The sequence below is a fragment of the Ceratotherium simum genome, chromosome X, assembly GCF_057802395.1.
Source record: "Ceratotherium simum simum isolate JZ-2026a chromosome X, ASM5780239v1, whole genome shotgun sequence".
NCBI lineage: Eukaryota > Metazoa > Chordata > Mammalia > Perissodactyla > Rhinocerotidae > Ceratotherium > Ceratotherium simum.
In genome coordinates, this window is record NC_141940.1 from 127,239,235 (window position 1) to 127,263,181 (window position 23,947).

At 39.8% G+C, this 23,947-nt stretch overlaps 1 protein-coding gene across 1 annotated transcript in view; it reads left to right on the plus strand.

Annotated features, from left to right (window-relative positions):
• Positions 1–18,332, plus strand: part of LOC147912036 (cAMP-dependent protein kinase catalytic subunit PRKX) — a 104,091-nt gene extending 85,759 nt beyond the window's left edge. The window contains exons 7-9 of the mRNA XM_087426690.1: positions 8,601–8,678; positions 11,514–11,662; positions 13,876–18,332. Of these exons, the coding sequence (XP_087282816.1) occupies positions 8,601–8,678; positions 11,514–11,639 (204 nt within the window). The 3' untranslated portion in view covers positions 11,640–11,662; positions 13,876–18,332. The remainder of the gene's footprint in view (positions 1–8,600; positions 8,679–11,513; positions 11,663–13,875) is intronic.
• The last annotated feature ends 5,615 nt before the right edge of the window (positions 18,333–23,947 follow it).

Here is a 23,947-nt window from a genome sequence, read left to right on the forward strand (position 1 = left end):
ATCTCTTGAGCATCTCTGTTTATGTGGGTGTATTTGTTTCCTGTAACTGCTGTAACAAAGGTCCACAAACTGAGAGATTAAAACAACAGGAGTTCATCACCCTCCCCCAGTCCTGGAGACCAGACGTCTGAGATGAATGGGTCGCAGGGCCGCGCTCCCTCCGGAGGCTCCAGGGGAGGGTCCTTCCTGCCTCTTCCAGCTTCTGGGGCTCCAGGCGTCCCTGGGCTGGTGGCCGCCTCCCTCCATCTCTGCCTCCGTCTCCACGTGGCTTCTCCTCTGTGTCTGTGTCTCCTCTTCTGTCTCTGATGAGGACACTGTCAGTGGATTTTGAACCCAGTGACCTCATCTTAACTTGTTTACATCTGCAAAGACCCTATTTCCAAATAAAGTCACATTCATGAGTACTGGGGATTAGGACTTCAACGTGTCTTTGCTGGGGGGCGGGCACAGTTCAGTCCATAACAGTGGCCAGATTTGTCCTTCACATTATTCATGGACTAATATGTTCAGGTCTCTAAGGAGGGGATTGAAAACTAACTTACTGGACATTACTGGTGAAGGAAACACATTTATGATACGGATCAGGTGTTCACCCGTTACTGACATTTTATGACAAATAGGGTGAAAATTATTGGAGAGACCCACAGGTAGGCCTAAAGATAGAACCTTGCTGACATGACTTGCCATTTCATTTCTTTACATTGCCTCATTAGAAATCATGTCATCAATAAGAGCTGTTATAGCGAGTCTGTAACTTGAAGAGCCAAGAATCCAGCAACATCACATCTCTATGGCATGTCAGAGCGTGCATGATAAGGGCTGTGGAATTGTAGCATGGGGGAGCCTCCAAGACCAGAAGCCCCCCCCCCCCCACTTCCGTCACCTTAGGTTCTTTTTTTTTTCTGGTTTAATAATTTTTTTTAATTGATGTTCTAATAGTTTTTAACATTGTGAAATTTGGGGTTGTACATTTTTGTTTGTCTACCACCATATATATGTCTCCCTTCACCCCTTGTGCCCACAGCCCACCCCCCTTGCCCCTGGTAACCACAGTCCAGTTTTCTCTGTCCATGTGTTGGTTTATATTCCACATATGAGTGAGATCATACAGTGTTTGTCTTTCTCTTTCTGGCTTATTTCACTTAACATAATACGCTCCAGGCCCATCTATGTTGTTGCAAATGGGACCATTTTGTCTTTTTTTATGGCTGAGTAGTATTCCATTGTATATATATACCACAATTTCTTAATCCAATCGTCAGTCGAGGGACACTTAGATTGCTTCCACTTCTTGGCTATAGTGTATAATGCTGCAGTGAACATAGGGGTGCATAAATCTCATTGAATTGTTGATTTCAGGTGCGTTGGATAGATTCCCAGTAGTGGGATAGCTGGATCATAGGGTATTTCTATTTTTAATTCTTTGAGGAATCTCCATACCGTTTTCCATAGAGGCTGCACCAGTTTGTATTCCCACCAGCTGTGTATGAGGGTTCCTGTTTCTCCACATCCTCTCCAACATTTGTTATTTTTTGTCTTGGTGCTTATAGCCATTCTAATGGGCGTGAGGTGATATCTTAATGTTGTTTTGATTTGCATTTCCCTGATGATTAGTGATGTTGAGCATCTTTTCATGTGCCTATTGGCCATCTGTATATCTTCCTTGGAGAAGTGTCTCTTCATTTCCTCTGCCCATTTTTTAATCGGGTTGTTTGTTTTTTTGTTGTTCAGTTGTGTGAGTTCTTTATATATTATGGAGATCAACCCCTTGTCAGATGTATGTTTTGCAAATATTCTCTCCCAGCTGGTTGGTTATCTGTTCATCTTGATTCTGGTTTCGTTTGTCTTATAGAAGCTCTTTAATCTGATAAAATTCCACTTGTTTACTTTTTCTTTAGTTTCCCTAGTCTGGGTAGGCATGTCATCCGAAAAGATTCCTTTATGACCAATGTCAAATGGTGTGTTGCCTATATTTTCTTCTGTGAGTTTTATAGTTTCAGGTCTCACCTTCAGGTCTTTGATCCATTTTGAGTTAATTTTTGTGAATGGTGATAGCACATGGTCCACTTTCATTCTTTTGCATGTGGCTGTCCAGTTTTCCCAACACCATTTATTGAAGAGACTTTCCTTTCTCCATTGTATGTTCTTAGCACCTTTGTCGAAAATTAGCTGTCCGTACATGTGTGGTTTTATTTCTGGGCTTTAATTCTGTTCCACTGATCTGTGTGTCTCTTTTTGTACCAGTACCATGCTGTTTTGATTACTATTGCTTTGTAGTATGTTTTGAAGTCAGGGATTGTGATGCCTCCAGCTTTGTTCTTTTTTCTTAGGATTGCTTTAACTATTCAGGGTCTTTTGTTGCCCCATATGAATTTTAGTATTCTTTTTTCTATTTCTGTGAAGAATGTCATTGGGATTCTGATTGGGATTGCATTGAATCTGTAGATTGCTTTAGGTGCTATAGACATTTTAACTATGTTTATTCTTCCAATCCATGTGCATGAGATATTTTTCCATTTCTTTATGTCATCATCGATTTCTTTCAATAATGTCTTGTAGTTCTCATTGTATAGGTCATTCACCTCCTTGGTAAGATTTATTCCTGGGTATTTTATTCTTTTTGATGCAATTGTAAATCGTATTATCTTTTTGAGCTCTCTTTCTGTTAGTTCATTATTAGCATACAGAAATGCAACTGATTTTTGTAGATTGATTTTGTACCCTGCAGCTTTGCTGTAGTTGTTGATTATTTCTAATAATTTTCCAACAGATTCTTTAGGGTTTTCTATATATACAATCATGTCATCTGCAAACAGTGAGAGTTTCACTTCTTCATTACCTATTTGGATTCCTTTTATTCCTTTCTCTTGCCTAATTGCTCTGGCCAAAACCTCCAGTACTATGTTGAACAGGAGTGGTGAGAGTGGGCAGCCCTGCCTCGTTCCTGTTCTCAGAGGAATGGCTTTCAGTCTTTCCCCGTTGAGTGTGATGTTGGCTGTGGGTTTGTCATAAGTAGCCTTTATTATGTTGAGGTACTTTCCTTCTATTCCCATTTTGTTGAGAGTTTTTATCATAAATGGATGTTGTATCTTGTCAAATGCCTTCTCTGTGTCTATTGAGATGATCATGTGGTTTTTATTCTTTGTTTTGTTGACGTGATGTATCACGTTGATTGATTTGCGGATGTTGAACCATCCCTGTGTCCCTGGTATAAATCCCACTTGACCATGGTGTAGGATCTTTTTAATGTATTGCTGTATTTGGTTTGCCAATATTTTGTTGGGGATTTTTGCATTTATGTTCATCAGCTATATTGGCCTGTAATTTTCTTTCTTTGTATTGTCTTTGTCTGGTTTTGGTATCAGGGTGATGTTGGCCTCGTAGAATGATTTAGGAAGTGTTCCATCTTCCTCTATTTTTTGGAATAGTTTGAGAAGGATGGGTATTAAATCTTCTTTGAATGTTTGGTAAAATTCACTGGAGAAGCCATCTGGTCCTGGACTTTTATTTTTTGGGAGGTTTTTGATTACTGTTTCAATCTCTTTACTTGTGATTGGTCTATTCAGATTCTCCATTTCTTCTTGGTTCAGTTTTGGGAGGTTGTATGAGTCTAAGAATTTATCCATTTCTTCTAGATTGTCCAATTTGTTGGCATATAATTTCTCATATTATTCTCTTATAATCCTCTGTATTTCCGTGGTATCTGTTGTAATTTCTCCTCTTTCATTTCTAATTTTATTTACTTGAGCATTTTCTCTTTTTCTTAGTAAGTCTGGCTAAGGGTTTGTCAATTTTGTTTATCTTCTCAAAGAACCAACTCTTTGTTTCATTAATCCTTTCTACTGTTTTTTTTGGTCTCAGTTTCATTTATTTCTGCTCTGATTTTTATTATTTCTCTCCTTCTGCTGACTTTGGGCTTTGTTTCTTCTTCTTTTTCTAGTTCTGTTAGGTATAATTTAAGGTTGCTTATTTGGGCTTTTTCTTGTCTGTTAAGGTGGGCCTGTATTGCTATGAGTTTCCCTCTCAGGACTGCTTTTGCTGCATCCCATATGGTTTGGTATGGCATATTTTCATTTTCGTTTGTTTCCAGATAGTTTTTGATTTCTCCTTTAATTTCATCAATGATCCATTGGTTCTTCAGTAGCATGTTGTTTAATCTCCACATTTTTGTCACTTTCCCAGTTTTTTTTTCATGGTTCATTTCCAGTTTCATAGCATTATGATCCGAAAAGATGCTTGTTATGATTTCAATCTTCTTAAATTTATTGAGGCTTGCTTTGTTTCCCAACATATGGCCTATCCTTGGGAATGTTCCATGCGTGCTTGAGAAGAATGTGTAGTCAGCTGTTTTTGGATGGAGTGCTCTGTATATGTCTACTAGGTCCATCTCGTCCAGTTTTTCATTTAAGTCTACTGTTTCTTTATTGACTTTTTGTCTGGATGATCTATCCATTGATGTAAGTGGGGTATTAAGATCCCCTACTATTATTGTGTTGTTGTTAATGTCTCCTTTTAGGTTTGTTAATAGTTGCTTTATGTATATTGGTGCTCCTATGTTGGGTGCATATATATTTATAAGTGATATGTCTTCTTGATGGAGTGTCCCTGTTATCATTATATATTTCCCTTCTTTGTCTTTCTTAACCTGTTTTATCTTGAAGTCTACTTTGTCTGATATGAGTATGGCAACACCTGCTCTCTTTTGTTTGCCATTAGCTTGGAGTATTGTCTTCCATCCTTTCACTCTGAGCCTGTGCTTGTCTTTAATGCTGAGATGTGTTTCCTGGAGGCAGCATATTGTTGGGTCTTACTTTTTATTCCATCCTGCCATTCTGTATCTTTTGACTGGAGAGTTCAATCCATTTACATTTAGGGTAATTATTGATATATGAGGGCTTAATGTTGCTGTTTTGTCACTTATTTTCTGGTTCTTTTGTCCTTAGTTTTTTAATAGGCTTTATTTTTCAGAAGAGTTTTAGATGTGGAGAAAAATTGAGAAGATAGTACAGAGAGCTGTCATATGCTCACACCAGTTTCCCTTATGATGAACGTCTTTAGTGTGGGACCTCTGGCACTGTTCATGAACCAGTATGGACACATCATTATTAACTCAAGTTCATCCTTTATTTCTTTGTCCTTAAACTTTCTCTAATCTCTTTTTTTTCTGTCCAAGGATCCCATCCCATGCCCCATGTTGCATTTAATCATCCTTTAGGTCTCGTTAGGTTCGTCTTCGCCATTTTTTCAGAGTTTCCATGTTTCTGAAGCCCTTGATAGTTTGAGGACTGGTCGCTTATTTTGTAGAATTCCACTCGATTGAGATTTGTCGAATGTTTGTCTCACGATTACACTGGGATTATGGGATTTTGGAAAGACACCCTCACCACACCTACTCAAATAAAGAACCCAAAACCCATAGAGATGAATTGTGTTTTCTCTGCTTCTCTCAGCTGCTACAATTTTATGTCATCACTCTTGATTTGTTACTTGCATTTTCTTTCAGTATTGCCTTTTTTGTTTGTTTTTTTCAAGGAGAACACTGTCATCCTTTTTTTTTATCGAGGATAATTGACATATAACATGATATTAGGGGACATGTACAACATAATGATTCGATATTTGTGTTTATTTCATATAAGGAACAAAGAAAATAATTAATTCTTTCATGTGGACATTTTGCAGAAAACTTAACTACAGGATGTTCTGTGTGCCAAAAACTCTTTTTGAGCCCACTGTTAGTTTTAGGCTTAATACTTTACCTATCCACTTTTATGTGTTGGCTTCCAATGGAAGATCCTATAAAAATGAAGCTCTGTTGACCATTCCAGTGTTGAATGATTCATTTATCACACACAACCAAACAGACGTGGAGAAGGCTGGCTCACGTAACCTGCTCCCAGAGGGCAGCCCTCTACTCTTCTTTGGATACCTTTACCCCTGGGGAGATGAGCTGGTCCACTTAGAGAAGTTGGGATTTGTGGAGAAGGATGCGTAGAAATAGGGCATTGGGTGCCCACAGGGTTTCATCTGAGCCTGTCCATCCTGGGGCATGGTCTGGAATTGTCCTCACCACAGCTCTTCGTGTAAGTGGACAAGTCCGGTTTTAATGTCACAAACATGTAGCAGTGAGCAGTGTTCCTTGCCAGGCCTTCAGGGACAATGCAGATGACCCACATGTAGAATTGGCTGGGAGTAGCTCAGTGACTGCTCTAGGCATCCTGGGTGGGGAAGAACAAGCTTTTCCAATCAAGGGAATCTGGAAAAAACACTCACAAACATACAAGCTAGGACTTAGGGTGTGGGTAGGGCTTCCTGATGTGGACATTGGCTGAAAGAGGCTAAAGAACTGCCTAATTAAAATGAAAATATGTTCCCGAGTAGTAAGCAGTGGGCGGCAGGTACAGCCTACGTGGACATCTGTTCTTTTGCCAAGGCTGACCGTCTCTCCCTTCTGTGCTGTGTCGCCATCCGTGGTCAGGGTGTGTCCCTGCATCCTGGGTGGTGGTTGCAGCTTCCTCTTTGCAAACACCCCCATCATTGGCTTTTGCCGTCAGTTCTCTCACTTCTCTATGAAAAAGGGTCTGTTGTTGGTAGTGGAGAGCCCAAGAGCCCTAAGTTGGCATTCAGCAGCCTCCAGATTCCTCTCCAGCCTGCATTTCTCACCTTACGATTCACTGGATTCATGATCAACTCTCAACACCATCTGTGATGGGTTAACCACCCCCTCCATATGCCTTTTACTAGCACAGCTTGCTGTTTTTCTCCTCTCGGTGCTTGTTCATTTGGAGTCTTTCTCCTTTTTCTTCTGAAGCATACCCATTGTGTTTAACTCTTTCATCCTCATGGACACTGCTCTGTCTTCCATGCTTGGAAAATTTCTACCACTTACTTTCTCTTTCGTTTCCTCTCATATTTGTTGAATCTATCTATCTACCTACCTACCTACCTACCTACCTATCTTCTATCTGCCTACCTATCATCTCTCTATCTATCTATCTACCTATCATCTATCTATCTATATATCTATCATCTTTCTGTCCATCTATCATCTATCTATCCATCTATCTATCAACTGTCTATCTACCTATCCATCTATCATCTATCTATCATCTCTCTGTGTTTTCATCTGTGTATCTATCTATCATCTGTCTATCCATCTATCACCTATCTATCTATCATCTGTCTATCCATTTATCTGTCATCTCTCTATCTATCCATCTATCCATCCATCCATCCATCCATCTATGCATCCTATCTAGACATCTAGATATTTAGATATCATAATACCTTAGTATCCATACTAGAATTTGATCTATTTCATAGTAAACTTCAAGTCTTATTTGCCTTCTCTCAGCATCCCTCAGAGTAATGATCAACAGATATTTGTTGTTCAACTTAGATGTGGATGAAAAATATTTTTTTCCAATAAGAAAAGAAAAAGAGTTGTCAAAATAATAGGATTGGGAAAAAGTAGAAAAAACTGACCTCACTGTTTCTTTCCTCTCATGGATATGGTAACTGATAATTTTCTTTGTCGAGGATAAAAACTTTAAAAACTTTAAAAAATATGAACTGATACACATTATAAAAACTTAATGTTAAATTCTGATGCACTGGGTCCTGTATCACAGAGGTCACACGTTTCTATCTTCTACCTGCCCACATGTAATTGATTTAAAAAACTTGCTACAGAGACTGGCCCAGTGGCGCAGTGGTTAAGTTAGCGTGCTCCGCTTCAGTGGCCCGGGGTACGCAGCTTCAGATCCCAGCGCAGACCTACACACCGCTCATCAAGCCATGTTGTGGCGGCATCGCATATACAAAATAGAGGAAGATGAGTACAGATGTTAGCTCAGGGACCGGTCTTTCTTGGCAAAAAGAGGAGGATTGACAACAGATTTTAGCTGAGGGCCAATCTTCTTCACCAAAAAAAAAAAAAAAAAAAGTTACATGTGCCATAAAAAGGCAGAAGTATGCAGTTGAAGGCCAAAAACTTGGGGGGGTTTTTCAGAGGTCCTGATGGCAGTGATCTCTGCCCACTGGCCATTGGCACCGTACTTGAGATCAAAGTAGACAGACCTTAGTACACATTGTGAATTGGCACGTCATGTTGGGTGGTTGTTAAGATCTCTGAAGTTGGGCTTCCTTAGTTTGAGTCCTAGTCATGTGACCTGTTTGCTGGACAACACTGAGCAAATTACATCATTCAGTGAGCCTCAGTTTCTATGTCTATAAGGTGAGGGTAATAAATATCAAAGGAAATTGTCAAGATGAAAACAAATGACAAACTCAGGAATTACTATGTATCTGTCTGATTCCATGTTTAGGGTCTGAACTGTACTTATACTTTGGTTTCGGGTCCAGAGTAGTATGTGCATGAGCGTAATGACTGGATTTGTTTCTACGATAAAGGAAGGCAACCAAAACACAAACAACCTCATTTACAGTTTTTCCTAATAGCTCACACTCCACGGACAATTACTCAAAACACAGCAAACTTTTGTTTGTTTCTATACTAAAAAATGTAGAGATTCTTCAGAATACTTTCTCTCCTGTCCTGTCAAAATTCTGTGCACTGATGATGCATCTTTCTTTTGAAGAATGGAGCAGACGACGTGAAACGACATCGGTGGTTCCGATCTGTGGACTGGGAGGTTGTCCCCCAAAGGAAACTGAAGGTACAGCACATGCAGATGGGCAACTCTTAGCTAACCCGGCATCCTTGAGCTCTCATTCACTGAGGCAGACTCTGACGCTGTGACTCATTCCTTGGTTTATGGTCGATACATAATTAATTTGTACAATACAGCCAGTCATCTCAAATTGTTAATAAGCCAAAGTCCCTATTCAATGGATATCTTAGTGCTAAAGAGGAACCTACACGTGGGGTAAGACCCCAGCTTTTGCAATCAGACTTTTTGAGACCTGGCTCCATCCCCCAGTAGCTCTGTGACCATGATGAGTCTCACCCGCCCGCTTTCTAATGGGGGACAATATGTGAAATAACACAGGTAGAGTATGTGTCTAGCACTTACACATATTACGCAGTGATGGTGGTACATTAGAGGGAGAATATTCTGTGGCTCCTCTTTCTTTGAACTGAATGTGTTTTTGACAGGAGTCCTCAATAGCTGTGTTCTCACCTGCACACTTTAAAGTTGATGGAGAGACTTTAAAAATGCTGATACCCAGGCTCTAGCCCAGACTATAGGAGTCAGCCCAGACCACCAATGTCAATGCTTTTAACGTTTAAGTATTTCATTGTATTAAATTGACTTATTTAAAAAATTGAGTAGGGAATGTATTCACATTGTTCAAAAACCAAATCCATATTAAAAGTTATGCATTGCCAAGTCTCATTCTCTTTTGCTCTGTCCCCTCCCAGCCACCTATAGGTACCCACTTTTATTAGATTTTTCTGTGTATCCTTCCAGAGTTTCTTTAGGCTGGTATAAACCCATATGGATAGACATATTCTTCTTTTCTCTTCTTTGTTACCCAAAACCTAGAGTCATACATGCAGCATTCCAGTCTTGCCTTTTTCATTTCACAATGTAACCTGGAGATCTTTCCACAAACCTGAATAGCTTTCTCACTCTTTGTAAACTACATGATACTCCTTCATGTGTCTCTACCATAGTTCATTTAACCAGACCTCATCTGATGGACACTTGGTTGTTTCCAATCTTCTGCCACAAAGAATAATCTCATACATTCCATTTGTGTGAACATGAGTTTCCAGAAATGAGATCATTGGGTCAAAATAGATGCGTTTGAAATTTCGGTAATTTTGCAAAATATTCCTCCCTAGAAATGGCATCCTTTTGCAATTGCAGGGGAAATATTTTGAGGATGAAAATTTGAATTTTGAGAATTCAAATTTTGAGAATTTCGAGAGTTTTGTGCCTCTTTCCCCACAGCCTCGAGGGCAGTGAGCTGTACAACTTCTGCGTTTTTGGCAAAGTGATGGTTGAAAAGAGGTGGCTCTGTGTAGTTTCATTGTTGTAACTTTTTCAAAGTTCACCAGGTGATCTCAACATGTAGCCAAGATGGAGATACTGCACTAGAGCCATCGATTGAGCTGGAAATTTCCTGAAGGCCAGAATCTTGCCCATTCTCTTCACTCATAGTTCCTAGTTTATAGATGTAGGTCATTTATTGGATGGAAGCATAAAGAAAGAAGGAAATGACAGCATTAAAGTTACTCTGTGACTATTTAAAATCTTTGTAAATCTTTTATGGAACCAACGTAAGATATGTTCACACGTGGGTTGGACCATTTTGTGACAGAAATTGTCTTGAATGTGTATAAAGCACACACTTCACTACGTCGGCTTCATGGTGTGATATTTCTGGGTCGACTCAGAACTCGACACCCTTTGCCTGAAGTTCTTTTATGTTTCTGAGACTCTGAGACTCAAGGTTCCTCCTGACCTCTCGATGCTGTTTGCACTTTGGTGCACACACTGTAATTGTTGATTAATCCTATCATGCGGTAGTGACAAGCAGGGTTCTCTTTTTTTTAACGTAGGTTATTTCTAACTTAAACTTGACCCATTTCATGTCAACACAGAAGTTAAAATGCTCCCTTTGGAATCCACTTACATGCCAGTTCTCCATCAGGATTCTCCAGCTGCCTCATCTAGGTTCTTGTCCTAGACTTGACTTGAGGATTCTAGCATCACTGAGCCTCAAGTCTCTTATTGTTGAAACACCCAGGGTGTGATCAGTCCTGCAGGGCTGGGGAGAAGCATGGTGTTCACCACACACGTTGAAGGCTCTCAACAAAACCTAGCAGTTTCATAGGATTAGAGAAAACTAGTTGGTATCTGTGTGCATTCCAGAATCTTTGGGTTGGACGTGGCTAGAGCAGTAATCTATCCAGGAGTCAGCACAGTACAACCTAAGGGCCAAATCCGGCCCCTCACTTGTTTTTATAAATAAAGTTTTATTGGCACACGGCTACACCCATTCATTTACGTATTGTCTATGGCTGCTTTCCCACTGCAATGACAGAGTTAAGTAGTCACGCAGAAATACTTACTAACTTGTCCTTTACGGGAAATGTTTGCTGAGCCCTATCAATCCCAGTGGCCTCATTTTATTGACACAGGATTGAGGCTTGGCGTTGGTGATACTAAAACCTAAGTCTGGTTCTCTTTCCATCTTTCTGGAATTTTCCAAAGTCTGGAGCCTGGACCAGCTACATCATAATTGGTCAAACTGGGGCAGGCCTGGGAATCTGCATGTAACAAGCAATCCATGTGGTTCTCAATTTTGGAATTTAAGAGGCAAGTTCTGAGTACCTTCTTCCTCCCGATGGTTGATGCCTCATTTGCAATATCTTAATTCCAAGCTCAATGTTTATAAAGAAAAGACAACTTTGTGTTGTGTTTTTTTTTTAACTCATTTTAATTTTTATGTGAAGTCACAGAGGTAGAGGGATGTACGTACTATCCATGTGTGAACTGTTCCTTTCTAACTGTGCCTTTGTGTTTTGGTCGATCTTGTAGCCCCCCATCGTGCCCAAAGTATGCGGCGAGGGCGATACCTCCAACTTCGAAGCTTATCCTGAGAATGACTGGAACACGGCCCCTCCGGTGTCACCGAAAGATTTGGAAGTCTTCAAAAATTTCTGAGGACAGGAATCCACATCCGGAAGGTATATGCTTATTTTTAGTAATTAAAAACCGGTGAGGTTGGCATGACCCCACGTCAAGGGGATGTTGTGTTGACTGAGTGGTGCTTCCCTCACCGTTCGGACACAACCTGTGGAGCAGAGCACAACACAGTCCTTCCACGTGTCGGCATAATAAACACCCCAGGGTGTGTTACTCAAGGTGTGTGTTACTCAGCATCGTGTCCAGCATCCCAGTCCCCAAACAAATCTACAGGGACAGAACCAGTATGTCTAAATAGAGATCCATGTGCACCTAAACATTGGAGAGAGACAGCTTTTTTGGTGAGAAATCCTGAATTCTTGCATTCTAGAAACCATGAGTTCCAGACCAGCTCCCTCAGAACACTTAACAAGTATTTTCAACAAGTTTTTGGGTCTCCTTTTCTCACTGGAGAACATGTCATATGGAATTTGCTAGGCTTAACTGAGATTTAAAACAATTGACTTTGAGTCTGTTATTTTTTGAACCTTTAAAGGTCTGTGACTCTGACTATAGAGTCTGTGACTCTATGACTTTGAAGGTCTAGTTTTTTTTTTTTTAATATGGGTAGTAAAGGTCTTTCAGTTAACTCTCCAATTCTAACTTGCTTGGTCACAAATATTGCCAATGAGATGTCTCCTTGACATATCTTATTTTTCCCATTTTTATTTCACCGATGGCAATTATGGGTATGGGAAAAATAGTTGTCTCGTCAACACCATTGGCAACGGACACCATTGCTGAGACCTGGGAGGGAGGGACTCACATCGCCCATGAGAAACCTCCAGTCTCTGCTGCCGTTTCTATGGAAATACCGAGATGAACAGTGGAGAAAAGTTAAAATGATAGAGGAAAAAAATAATAGGGCAATAGATGGCCATATTCATGAGAAAGTATCATGTCTTCTTGACGTATTTTAATCTTTCAACACGATGATCGCTTTTATGATGGTGACTGGTTTTCTTAAAATGAAGAGTGTCTTTAGCTGTTCCAGCTTCTTCAATGCTAGTGAATTCCAGTTGCGGGTTTTAAAAATCATAAAATATTCCTGAGTCTGTTCACTTTTTTTTTCCTGGTCTGCTCAGTTGCTTCTATTTTGTCGAATTTGCCCATAACATTTTATGAATTATTTTTGTCCAGCAATCTTTAAGTAATTAAAAGACTTGGTTTGTTTTATAGTGAAGAACCCTTTCTTGATAAGCCAAAAGAAGAGAGCTTTTTTTCTAATATAGAAAGTGCGGAATTTACTTAAAAGAAACAGCTGCCATCCGATGGATTTTTTCTTATCCTCAGTGAATAAATAGTTTTTTTCACAAAAACTGCACCAGCTAGCATATAAGGAGATTCCACAGATAGGAATAACCTTTCTCAGAGCACTGTATTGTCTTGGAAAAGTGTATGTAAATGGGATTTTTGCTGTGGAATCATTTTTAATGTACTTTGGCCAATGGTGGGGGCGCTGTTGGATGTTATTATTGATGAACCCCTGGAAATCAAGAGGTCATTTCATGATCCCATTGCTTTCTATTCATTCAACTGATTGGATTTTGCTCTCATCTTCGAAGAACCAGACACATTAATATTTCAACCTGTCTCAGTGATTTCACTGACAGTAATCGTCACGTGAAGTGGCACAAAGGTCTGGCGTTTTCAGCCAAGAGGGATTAGATATGACGATTCCAAGCAAGAAGATATTTCTTCATGAAGCAAAATCTTCTCCCATAGATGAGAAACGAGTTCGACTTCATTACTGCACTCCAGAGCAGATGGATAACTGTATGACTTAACCGTTGATCTTTGAATGCCCATGTGTGCTTTTCAGCATGTGGAGGAGAATGTTACAACAGCTGGCGGGGAAGACTCACTGTACTTTGCTGTTTAGTCTGCTTCATAATAAAACACTGGGTCTAGCTGTAGGTTCTTCAGTGAAGCACACTGAAACAGGGATCCAGTCTTGCTTTGCAGTTAATCTCCCTTCTTCGCGTGAATGAGGATGGATAATTCTGTGGATGAGGACATCAATAACATTTGAAACCTGCCTTGAAAGTACAGTTCAGTTGTTTTTATTAGTCATCTCCCCCACTTAGAATTCAGCCTTGTGGATCTTTGCGAGAAGAATTTCAAAGGGAAGTTTGCTTTCTGTATGTTATGGTGATTACAAAATATACCCCCTTATTTAAAAACTAACAAAATCCTTTGTCTTATGTCATGCCAGAAACAGGAAGATTTGAGCCTGCCTGGGACAAGGAGCTGCACATAAGGAGACCTGAAGAGACATCTTCATGATGTGATGAGGACATTTCCACATTTATCTACGCCCGGATGTATATAAAGAGATCGGAGAAATTCGTGGACCCTGCATTATTTAAGCAACTGGAAATCGACTACACAGTAGGAAATTATGAAAAATTGTTTGGTTGTAGATTTTATCTGACCTTCTAGTGTGTGTTCCTACTGTGATGTCTTGGTATTTCTCATAGACTTAACTTTATAAGTTTGAACTGAACGTGTTCAGTTATAACCACAGATTGTGTGTGCGTGCGTATGTGGGTGCGTGTGTAAAAAGATGTGACTGGGGCACAGAAATTGTACAGTGATGTAAATGTTCATACTTTGCAGAGCCTACGGTTTTTATTTTTCAAATCTTTTCTCAAGAATCTGTTCTTTTGGGGACAAAATCTAAAAAAGATGATGTGTGGATTTTTTTTATCCTCTTATCTGCATTTTATAGTTACTTGTGAGGAAAATGTCTTGTGGGGGTCCACATCCGATATCTTTAGTGCTTCATATCTGGTCATTTTAGGTCGTGAAACCAGAAGGAAAGGGAAGGAGACGTGGATTTGCATTTTAGTCCAAGATGAGCCAGTGACCATTAAAGTTGTTCAAAGAATGTAATGCATTCAAGAAATTTTGTGTAGCACATTCAAAAATTTTGTACTCGAGAAGGACGTGGCTACCTATTCAAATTCCACTTTAAATCTCTTGAACAAAACGCACCTCCCAAAGCTAACAAATGCTTTTCGATACTGGCTCAGTCGCACGGACCACCTTCATGCAAAGGTTTTCTTTCACCTTTCGTTTTGGGAAAAGTAAGAAGCAGATGCCCTCTAGGATGTAAGCGTTCAGAGTAGTAAAAATTAACCTCACTTGTTTCTGCTCAGTTTCATTTCTCCTTGTAAATGTTCCGTTTGAGTCCATCTAAACACACTCTCGTCTCATCAATCAGATGGGCCTCTGCAGAATTATTGGTGGGTGAGATTTTCTGCTCTTTAGACCTCGTCATGAAGGTACAGTCCTCTGCAGTGTCTTCCCTGTAGAACTGACTTAATGAAAGCCAGATGCAGAGTGGGCCACGAGGGGTGTGTTGCTAAATAGCGGACTTTGCAGAAACAGGGCATGCATAGAGATCCTTAGAGTCTGTACTGCCCAGAATTCACTTCCTTCTCTCTTACGCTTCTCCTTCCTGATTCTAAACCTTGCTGTCCAGTCTAAACGGGCTGCCCATTCTCTCTTGACCCTGACTCAGCTCGAAAAACAGAATTGTGCAAATCTGTTGTGTATGTGGTCATAGGTCCCAACCGTGACCTCCCCATGGAGGTCTGTGCATTTAAGAAGTTGGTTTCTAGAGCCTTCAGTGATACACTCGTACAGACCTCCAATACCTCCTTCTGCACCCTCACTTTTCTCTCATCCTCTTCCCAGAAAGGTCCACCTCCTTGGGCAGCCGGGATGAGGGCAGAGTATGCCCTGGGGGTGTGTTGGTGAGAACCGGTGCAGGGAGAAAGAAAGAAGGCTGGGTACCCCTCAGCCTCTGCAGCTCAGCTTTTCTTGAGTCACCTGACAGGTTCTTTGCCTCCGATGTTGTTTTTCCGTGCCTATCAGATTTGGCCAGATTCTGCTCACAAATCAGAAGGCAAGGGCTGTGTGTACTGAAGGTGAAATGAAGAGAATTGCACACCTAAAAAAGCTTTAAAAGACAGTGAAAATGAAGATGCTAAATATTTCCCCTCCCTTCTCGTAAATGACCTGTTCTTCAGATAGAAATCAACTCAGTAGGGGAGAGTGAGGACAAGATTGTTAAACTACATTCTTCACAATGAGTAACTCCGTGAAAAATTATTTTCAAAGGGCGCTCTGGATAAACGTTCCAACAGAACTGTATTCAGTCTGTACTTTTCAGTTCTGTTTGGATTAAGTGGAGAGCCAAAACTGACTAAAAACTTAGCATGCAATTTCTGAATGATTTCATCATTGAATGTTAGAAGGTTAAGTCGGCAAAGTGGCTTTGTGCACTGAGCTATGGACCCAGAAGGAAAAAACAAGTTTCATGTCCTCTGACTATAAAGTTAAGTTATTATTTTTATTATTATTTTGGAGGCTTCTGCTTAAAAATATAAAAAATAAATGAAACACCTTCTTGAACACAATAAAAAATTATGCATAGACACATTGAGCCATATGTATATTTTTAGGTTTAATTCTTACTGTCCATAATTTAATATGAGATGAAAATAGCATCAAGAAAGCATGACATGCATTGCCTTAATTTTGAACAAATATGCAGGAAAAACAAACGTTTGAATGCATTATTATATTAATGTAATCCTTAAAAACATTGTCATCAGCCATCAGCCATACAAAACAAATTAAAAATTAAAAAGAATTGCAAGAATACCTGTTGGTGTTAAATTCACCTTCGACAGTCATGCCCATTTCAGTATCCACAGTGGCACATGCCACGTGTTAACTGCCTGTTGCTGGGCTGTAAATTAAATGGTGTGACATAATGCAAAGACTGGTTTAGTCAAAATGAGTCCTAAACACACGAAACACTCATACATATAACTGAAAAACAGTTTACTCAGTGGGGGCATTCTGAAATTTTCATGTATCTGATCAAATATAATCAATGTGCAAAGTTTTGAAGAAAATTCATGGAAATAATCACAAAATTCAGATCCAAAAAATCATAGATTTATTTGGTTTTACGCAATTTTGTGAGTTGGCAGTGTTTTCTTAAATAAGAACACTGTTTAAAAAATCTTTAGGAAATACATATTTTGCATAGAAGAAGTATATTGAGGTGGGTCATGTTTTCCTAGGGGAATGTCACAGCCTGCTTTGATATGCCTCCATAGAGCTAAGAAGGAAATAAAATCACCCTGGTCATATAGCACATCATATGTTTGCATTGGCCGACTTCTAGTACCTCCACAATAGAAGTCAAAATCTTGCTCAGTGTAAACGTATCTGTTGCAACAATGGGCAAATCGTGACTTCTGCTGTCGACACGACAGAATGCGCAAGGAGCCCCAGCAACAAGTTAACGAGTGCCCACTTCACGCCATCACGATGCTTTAAAACTCCACTTCCCACCCATGCCCATGGAGCATGTTTATCAGTGTCTAGTACGTGTTGTTTCATGCTGTACATCTATGCTTAATGTCTAACTTGTTACCGATGACTGAATCACCAGTAGCGCTAAACAGTTGAGTGATGTGGAATGCATTTGCCATTGCTATGTTGACCTAAGTTGCCTCTAGATCTTGGACCACTTTAACTGTGAAAATATGGCTCAACGCTGTTAACTACAGACCCCCATGCACCACTCTGTGGGCACCGAGGGTTGCCGACCCAGGTGAGCGCTTCAGGCTACATCAAATTCCATTAAGACATCAAAATCCTCACTCCAGCTACTAGTGCAGCAAAAGAACTTGGTTGGATTTTTTTTTTTTTCCATCCAGTTGGTTTTGCATCCCCAGATTAACGCCATCAGAGAAGCCCTTGATTGCTCCAATTGTAGAGATCTGTAGAGACGCTGGGTTGTTCTTTTCTCGGTGGTCCATCTATCTAGCGTGTATTTTACACGCATTGAGCAAGTTCTGTGTATTGTACCATGTGTCCGTTTCTGATTAATTAGTTCAGCTTGAGTGGATGATGTCCACTTACCAAAAACAAGAAGAAAAGCACATGAACAGTTGTGTTAATAATGTATTTAGGTAGTTTGTTCGGGGTATGTGTGTGCATGCGTGTGTGTCTTAGTGGAGGTGGAGCGCGTGTGGGGTGTTTTCGCCAAGCATAACGTCTTCATGTCAAGTTTGCTTTGCAGATCCTGTGGGCTTGCGTCCGAGGGAACAGTCTTGCTTAATAAAAGAGTAATACTCTGTAACGGTTTCCTATAAATTATTGTGTTTTAAGACATTCTCTTGAGCTTCTGTTTGATCGTCCGTGGTGGACGCCTCTATTATTTAAGTAAAAGTCATTCAGAAGGGATCTGAAGCCGTTGGACACACAGTCTTTCCTTGTCCTCAGGAGACTGTCTTTCAGCTCTGCAGAGCGGTCGTAGCTTCCTTCCTTTTTGCACCATGCAGTGGGCGCCCTGGCCGGGTTGCCCGCGCACTTCTAAGGCCCGTGACTGCTGTCAGAGGCGCAGACACGAGATGGAGTGCCTTTGCAGGTGTGATGCGCCCCTGCGACGGGTCCCTGCGGGGTGATCCCAGCTTCTCACGTGGAAAATGAAAAAAAGCCTGTTTCTAATCCTGTCAATTCCTTGCACAAAGAAAATCACTGTGACTTGTATATATACTCTAGGAAAATTTTACTGCTGTCTAATTTATGTAATAAGACTGTTGATTCCAGGTTTGTTTAATAAAACTTTTTATCTTTTAAGAAGTTTGATTCTGGTCTGCTTCTTCTGTCGCAGGACAAGCTGTAGCTTTTCTGCTTCCATCTAGTCCAACAGTTGGCAGTCTTTTTCTTTTTCTTTTTTTTCAACTTAATTTATTTCTTTATCGAGGTTTAATTGACATATAACTTGATATTAGTTTCATGTATACAACAATGATTCGATATTTGTATACATTGTGAAATGATCACCTAATGTCTAGTTAACATCCATCACCACACATAGTTACAATTTATTTTTCTTGGGATGAGAACTTTTAAATTCTACTCTCTTAGCAACTTCCAAATATATGTTACAGTATTATTGTATCATTTTCTGCAAAAGGCCAGATAGTAAATATGTTCAGCATTACATGACACACAGTGTCTGTTGCACAGAGTGCAAAAGCACTCCTAGACATTATGGAAATGAATGAGTATAGCTGTGCTCCAATAAAGTTTTATTTATAATAACAGGTTGGAAGGCCGGGCTTGGCCCTCAGACCATGCTTTGCCAACTTCTAATCTAGGCCTGAGGGTGACTTTGCAACTTGTTAAAAATGTGCCATCATCATCGTTATCAGTAAATAAAATATTGGATTGCTCATTGTCATTACTCACACAGCTTGACACCCAACTTTCCAAGTCACTTTTGCAGTTTGCTAAAAACATTCTGCCTTCATCACTGAAGTCAATCTGTGTGTAATTTATGATGCTCCTATAGCACCTGCTACAGTTGGGTGCTAGAACATCATACCAGACAGAGGGTCACCTAGGAGGCTGTTTACCTGGTGACCAAGCTTGTCCACCCCTCCTCGTACAAATCCCTTGCGAACTTCCCCACAGGCCAGCATGGCAACTTAGGGACTGGTTGCAAACCTTCCGAGCGGGGGCTGCCCCACGCTTAGGGGGTGACATTCTGGCTTGGGAGAAGGAGTTTGTATGTGTGCGCGGGTGTGCATGCATGTTTTGTGTAAGACGAGGCAAGAGTTCTTGAAGGAGGAAGTAAAATCACCCTGGTCACTGGGTAATCTCACTGATAGAGATTACCCAGGGGTGTGTGGTGCAGAGGAGCTAAATTCTTCCCTCTTCTCAACCCTGTTGGATGCTTTCATTGATTTTTTTTTTTTCTTTGTTATTTTTTCTAACCACACTATGTTCATGGCAATCTCTTACTTTCCTGGAAGCCAAGGTCATTTTGAATTCTTGTTAGAAGGATTCGATAACCTTGTCCCAAGAAAGTTAAGGAAAAATATAGGTGTACCCCTGTGGTCTCAATCTGAGGCTATTTCGGAGGTTGCCTACAGAGGAAGTCATCTCTTTGTTTTTATTTATTTATTTTTATTGAGGTCACATTGGTTTATAACATTGTGTGATTTCAGGTGTACATAACTATATTTAGGCTTCTGTACAGACTGCATTGTGGTCACCACCAAAACTCTAGTTTCCATCCATCACCATACATATGTGCCCCTTTACCCCTTTCGCCCTCCCCCCACCCCCTTCCCCTCTGGTAACCACTAATCTGTTCTCCTTATCTATGTGTTTGTTTATCTTCCACATATGAGTGAAATCATATGGTAACTGTCTTTCTCCATGTGACTTATTTAGCTTAACATAGTACCCTCAAGGTCCATCCGTGTTGTCCCAAATGGCATGATTTTGTCTTTCTATGGCTGAGTAATATTCCATTGTATATATATACCACATCCTCTTTATCCATTCATCCACTGATGGGCACTTGGATTGCTTCCACGTCTTGGCTATTATGAATAATGCTGAGATGAACATAGGGGTAAGTAAGTCTCTTTGAATTGTTGATTTCATGTTCTTGGGATGAATATCCAGTAGTGGGATAGCTGAATTATATGGTACTTTTATTGTTAATTTTTTGGGAAACCTCCATATTGTTCTCCACAGTGGCTGCACCAGTTTGCATTGCCAGCAGCAGTGTATGTGGGTTCTCTTTTCTCCACGTTCTCTCCAATATTTGTTATTTTTTGTCTTGTTAATTATACCCATTCTGACCGCTGTAAGGTGATATCTCATTGTAGTTTTGAATTGCCTTTCCCTGATGATTAGTGATGTTGAACATCTTTTCATGTGCCTATTGGCCATCTGTATATCTTCTTTGGCTTTCCCTGATGATTAGTGATGCTGAACATCTTTCCATGTGCCTATTGGCCATCTGTATATCTTCTTTGGAAAAATGTCTGTTCATATTCTCTGCCCATTTTTTGATCCAATTGTTTGTTTTTTTGTTGTTGAGTTATATGAGTTCTTTATACATTTTTGAAATTAACCCCTTGTCAGATATATGAGTTGCAAATATTTTCTCCCAGTTGATGAGTTGTCTTTTCATTTTGCTCATGTTTTCCTTTGCCTTGCAGAAGCTTTCTAGTCTGATGTAGTCCCATTTGTTTATTTTTTTCTTTTATTTCCCTTGCCTGAATAGGCATGGTATTCAAAAAGATGCTACTAAGACCAATTTCAAAGAGTGTACTGCCTACATTTTCTTCTGAGAGTTTTATGGTTTCAGGTCTTACATTCAAGTCTTTAATCCATTTTGAGTTAATGTTTTGTATGGTGTAAGATAGTAGTCTACTTTCATTCTTTTGCACGTGGCTGTCCAGTTTTCCCAACACTGTTTGTTGAAGAGACTTTCCTTTCTCCGTTGTATGTTCTTGGCTCCTTTGTCAAAGATTAGCTGTCCATGGATGTGTGGTTTTACTTCTGGACTCTCAATTCTGTTCCAGTCATCTGTGTGTTGGTTTTTCTGCCAGGCATCTCTGTCTTTGGAGCGCCCCCTACATGAGGGACCATGAAGTGCATACTTTTATAGGTTATCGTTTTTTAAATTGTAATATATTTGACATATAACATTGTGTAAGTTTAAGATGTACAACATGTTGATTTCATACATTGATATGTTGCAGTCTAATTGCCCTTGTAGCATGACCTAGTGCCTCTATCAGGTCACGTAATTATCGTTTCTTTTTTGTGCTGGGAATAATAAAGATCTAGTCTCCTAGCAAGTTTGATAATTATAATTCATTATTGTTGTCTGCATTCGCTATACTGTGCATTAGATCTCCAGGACTTATTTAACTACCAGTTGCAAGTTTGTACCTTAAACAATATCTCTCCTATCTCCCCGTCTCCAGCCCCTGGTAACCACTATTTGACTCTTTTTTTATGAGTTCAGCTTTTTTTAGATTCCACACATTAAGTGAGATCATACAGTCCTTGTCTTTCTCTGTCTGACTTATTTTACTTAGCATAATGCCCTCAAGGTCCATCCATGTTGTTGCAAATCGCAGAATTTCCTTCTTTTTTATGGCTGAATAATATTCCATTGTATGTGTATATATATATATATATATAATATATATTGTATATATACAATATATAAAAAAAGTATATGTATATATATACTACATCTTTTTTATCCATTTATTTATGGACACTTAGGTCGTTTCCATATCTTGGCTATTGTGCATAGTGCTGTAATGAACATGGGGGTGCAGATATCTCAAATCAATACAAATCAAAACCACAATGAGATAGCACCTCACACTTGTTAGAATGGCTATCATTAAGAACATAAGAGATAACAAATGCTGGTGAGGATGTGGAGAAAAGGGAACTCTCATACACTGTTGGTGGGAATGTAAATTGGTGCAGCCACTGTGGAAAACAATATGGAGGTTCCTTAAAAAATTAAAAAAAGAACTACCATATGATCCAGCAATTCCACTTCTGGGTACACATTATCATTTAATACTTAAAAATACTGTGAAATAAGATATCTGCCCACTTTAAAGGTAGCAAAATTGAGACTGAGAAAGACTAAGTTATTCACACAAGGTCTCATACTTAACATGAAGGTGAGATTTAAACTCCATCGGGTTCCTGCTCATTCCAATGCACTACATGATGTTTCAATAATAAAAATATTAAGATGTTCATTGAAGAAACTGAGAATCAGATTCTCGCTGTTCTGAAGGAGACATAGGATCCTGGGCAAAACTGTCAAATGCTGAAAACCTGCAGTGAATGTATTGATAAAAGAGAATTTGAGATTTGATGTTTTGCTTTGTTTTAAGACAGAAAACCATGATCTACTTAAACCTCCATCAAGCAACCCTTTTGAGAGTCAGATTTATTTTAATAGGCAAGTTGCCTTCCGGAAGTAAATGCAAGAAACCATTTTATAAACCTGTGAAGCTACAAGCTCAGATGCACTATTTTTTTTTTAATTGAGGTAGAAGACACATAACGTGAAATCTACCCTCAACAAAATTTTAAGTGCACAGTACAGTTTTGTCAATTATAGGCACAACGTTCCACAGCAGATCTCCAGAACTTATTCATCTTGCAAAACTGAAACTTTATCCCCAGGGAACAGCGACTCCCCACTTTTCTCTCCTCTCAGCGCCTGGCAGCTCCAGCTACGAAAATCAGAGAAGGCAGGGACCTGCCCGCCTGGGTCTGGCATTTCATCTGCAACGTTGTGGCTCTCAAGGACATGACAGAGAATAGACTCAGGCTTTCGTATCTACTTATAAACGTCTGGCTTCCAGCCTGCTGCATATTCAGCTTTTATAGTCCCCTTGGGGACGATGTCTCGGAAAGCCACTGGCCGAAAAACAATTCTCTGTAATGAATCAGAATTTGTGCGCAGGCTGTTTAAAACCAGTGCCTTGGAAAAAGAAAAAAAAGACCCACAAAAGGCAAAGTTTAAAAGGTGAGGTCACTCCAGTAAGTGGGAAGCGAGCAAAGGTGATCTGGTCCTCAGAGATCTGAGTTTTTTGGCATTTTTCTCCACTGGGCTTATTTTTGTTGAATCGATAAATAAAGACCAAAATGTCTGAAAGGCTGGGAGGAAGATTGGCACTGTGAAAAATACATCCTAATGCCCAAAGTGTCCTTTTCATTGTGAGCAGATGTTGAGATCCCCGTTCGTTCTCCTGGGTTTCTTTCTCATTTCCAACCCAACTCTTTTCCTAAGGGAAGTGGCCCCTGGAGAGCTAATATGGGACATTCATGCTTCTTTCAGAATAGAGTCTTGAAAATAATTGGGGCTTAACCAGAGATCCTCTAAGCCATGTTTCTTAACCTCTTACTGTGGTCACAGTGACAAATGTATTTGACACATCTGGCAGAACCATCCAGAACTCACACACACATGAAACTAAAGTTGAATAAGTAATCCTAACTTTACAATATTAATAGTGTAGAAATAGTGTTCTCAAATTTGATTTTATTAATGTTTAAAAAGAGCACTGTTTTATTTCAAATTATTTTTTTAATACTAGTAGGGACCCACAAAATTGAACGCATGACACACTCTTGGACCTTGCTAAGTGTTTGAAAAACACTTTTGCAAGAAAGCTGTAGATGATTGCACTGGATCTCTACTTTTCCACATTAAATCAGAGCTCAGTATTGGCGATTTCACGGGGGATTAAATGCCAGCCAGGGTGGAGAAGAAACCTGTTGCTCTCTTTCCCATGACATCTGTGAATTAAAAACTTGGATCCATTTTTTTTCTTTTCCATTGATTGTTCAACATGGCGCACACTGGGCTCCTGGCTGATCTGTGCATTTCACAGGACGTTTAT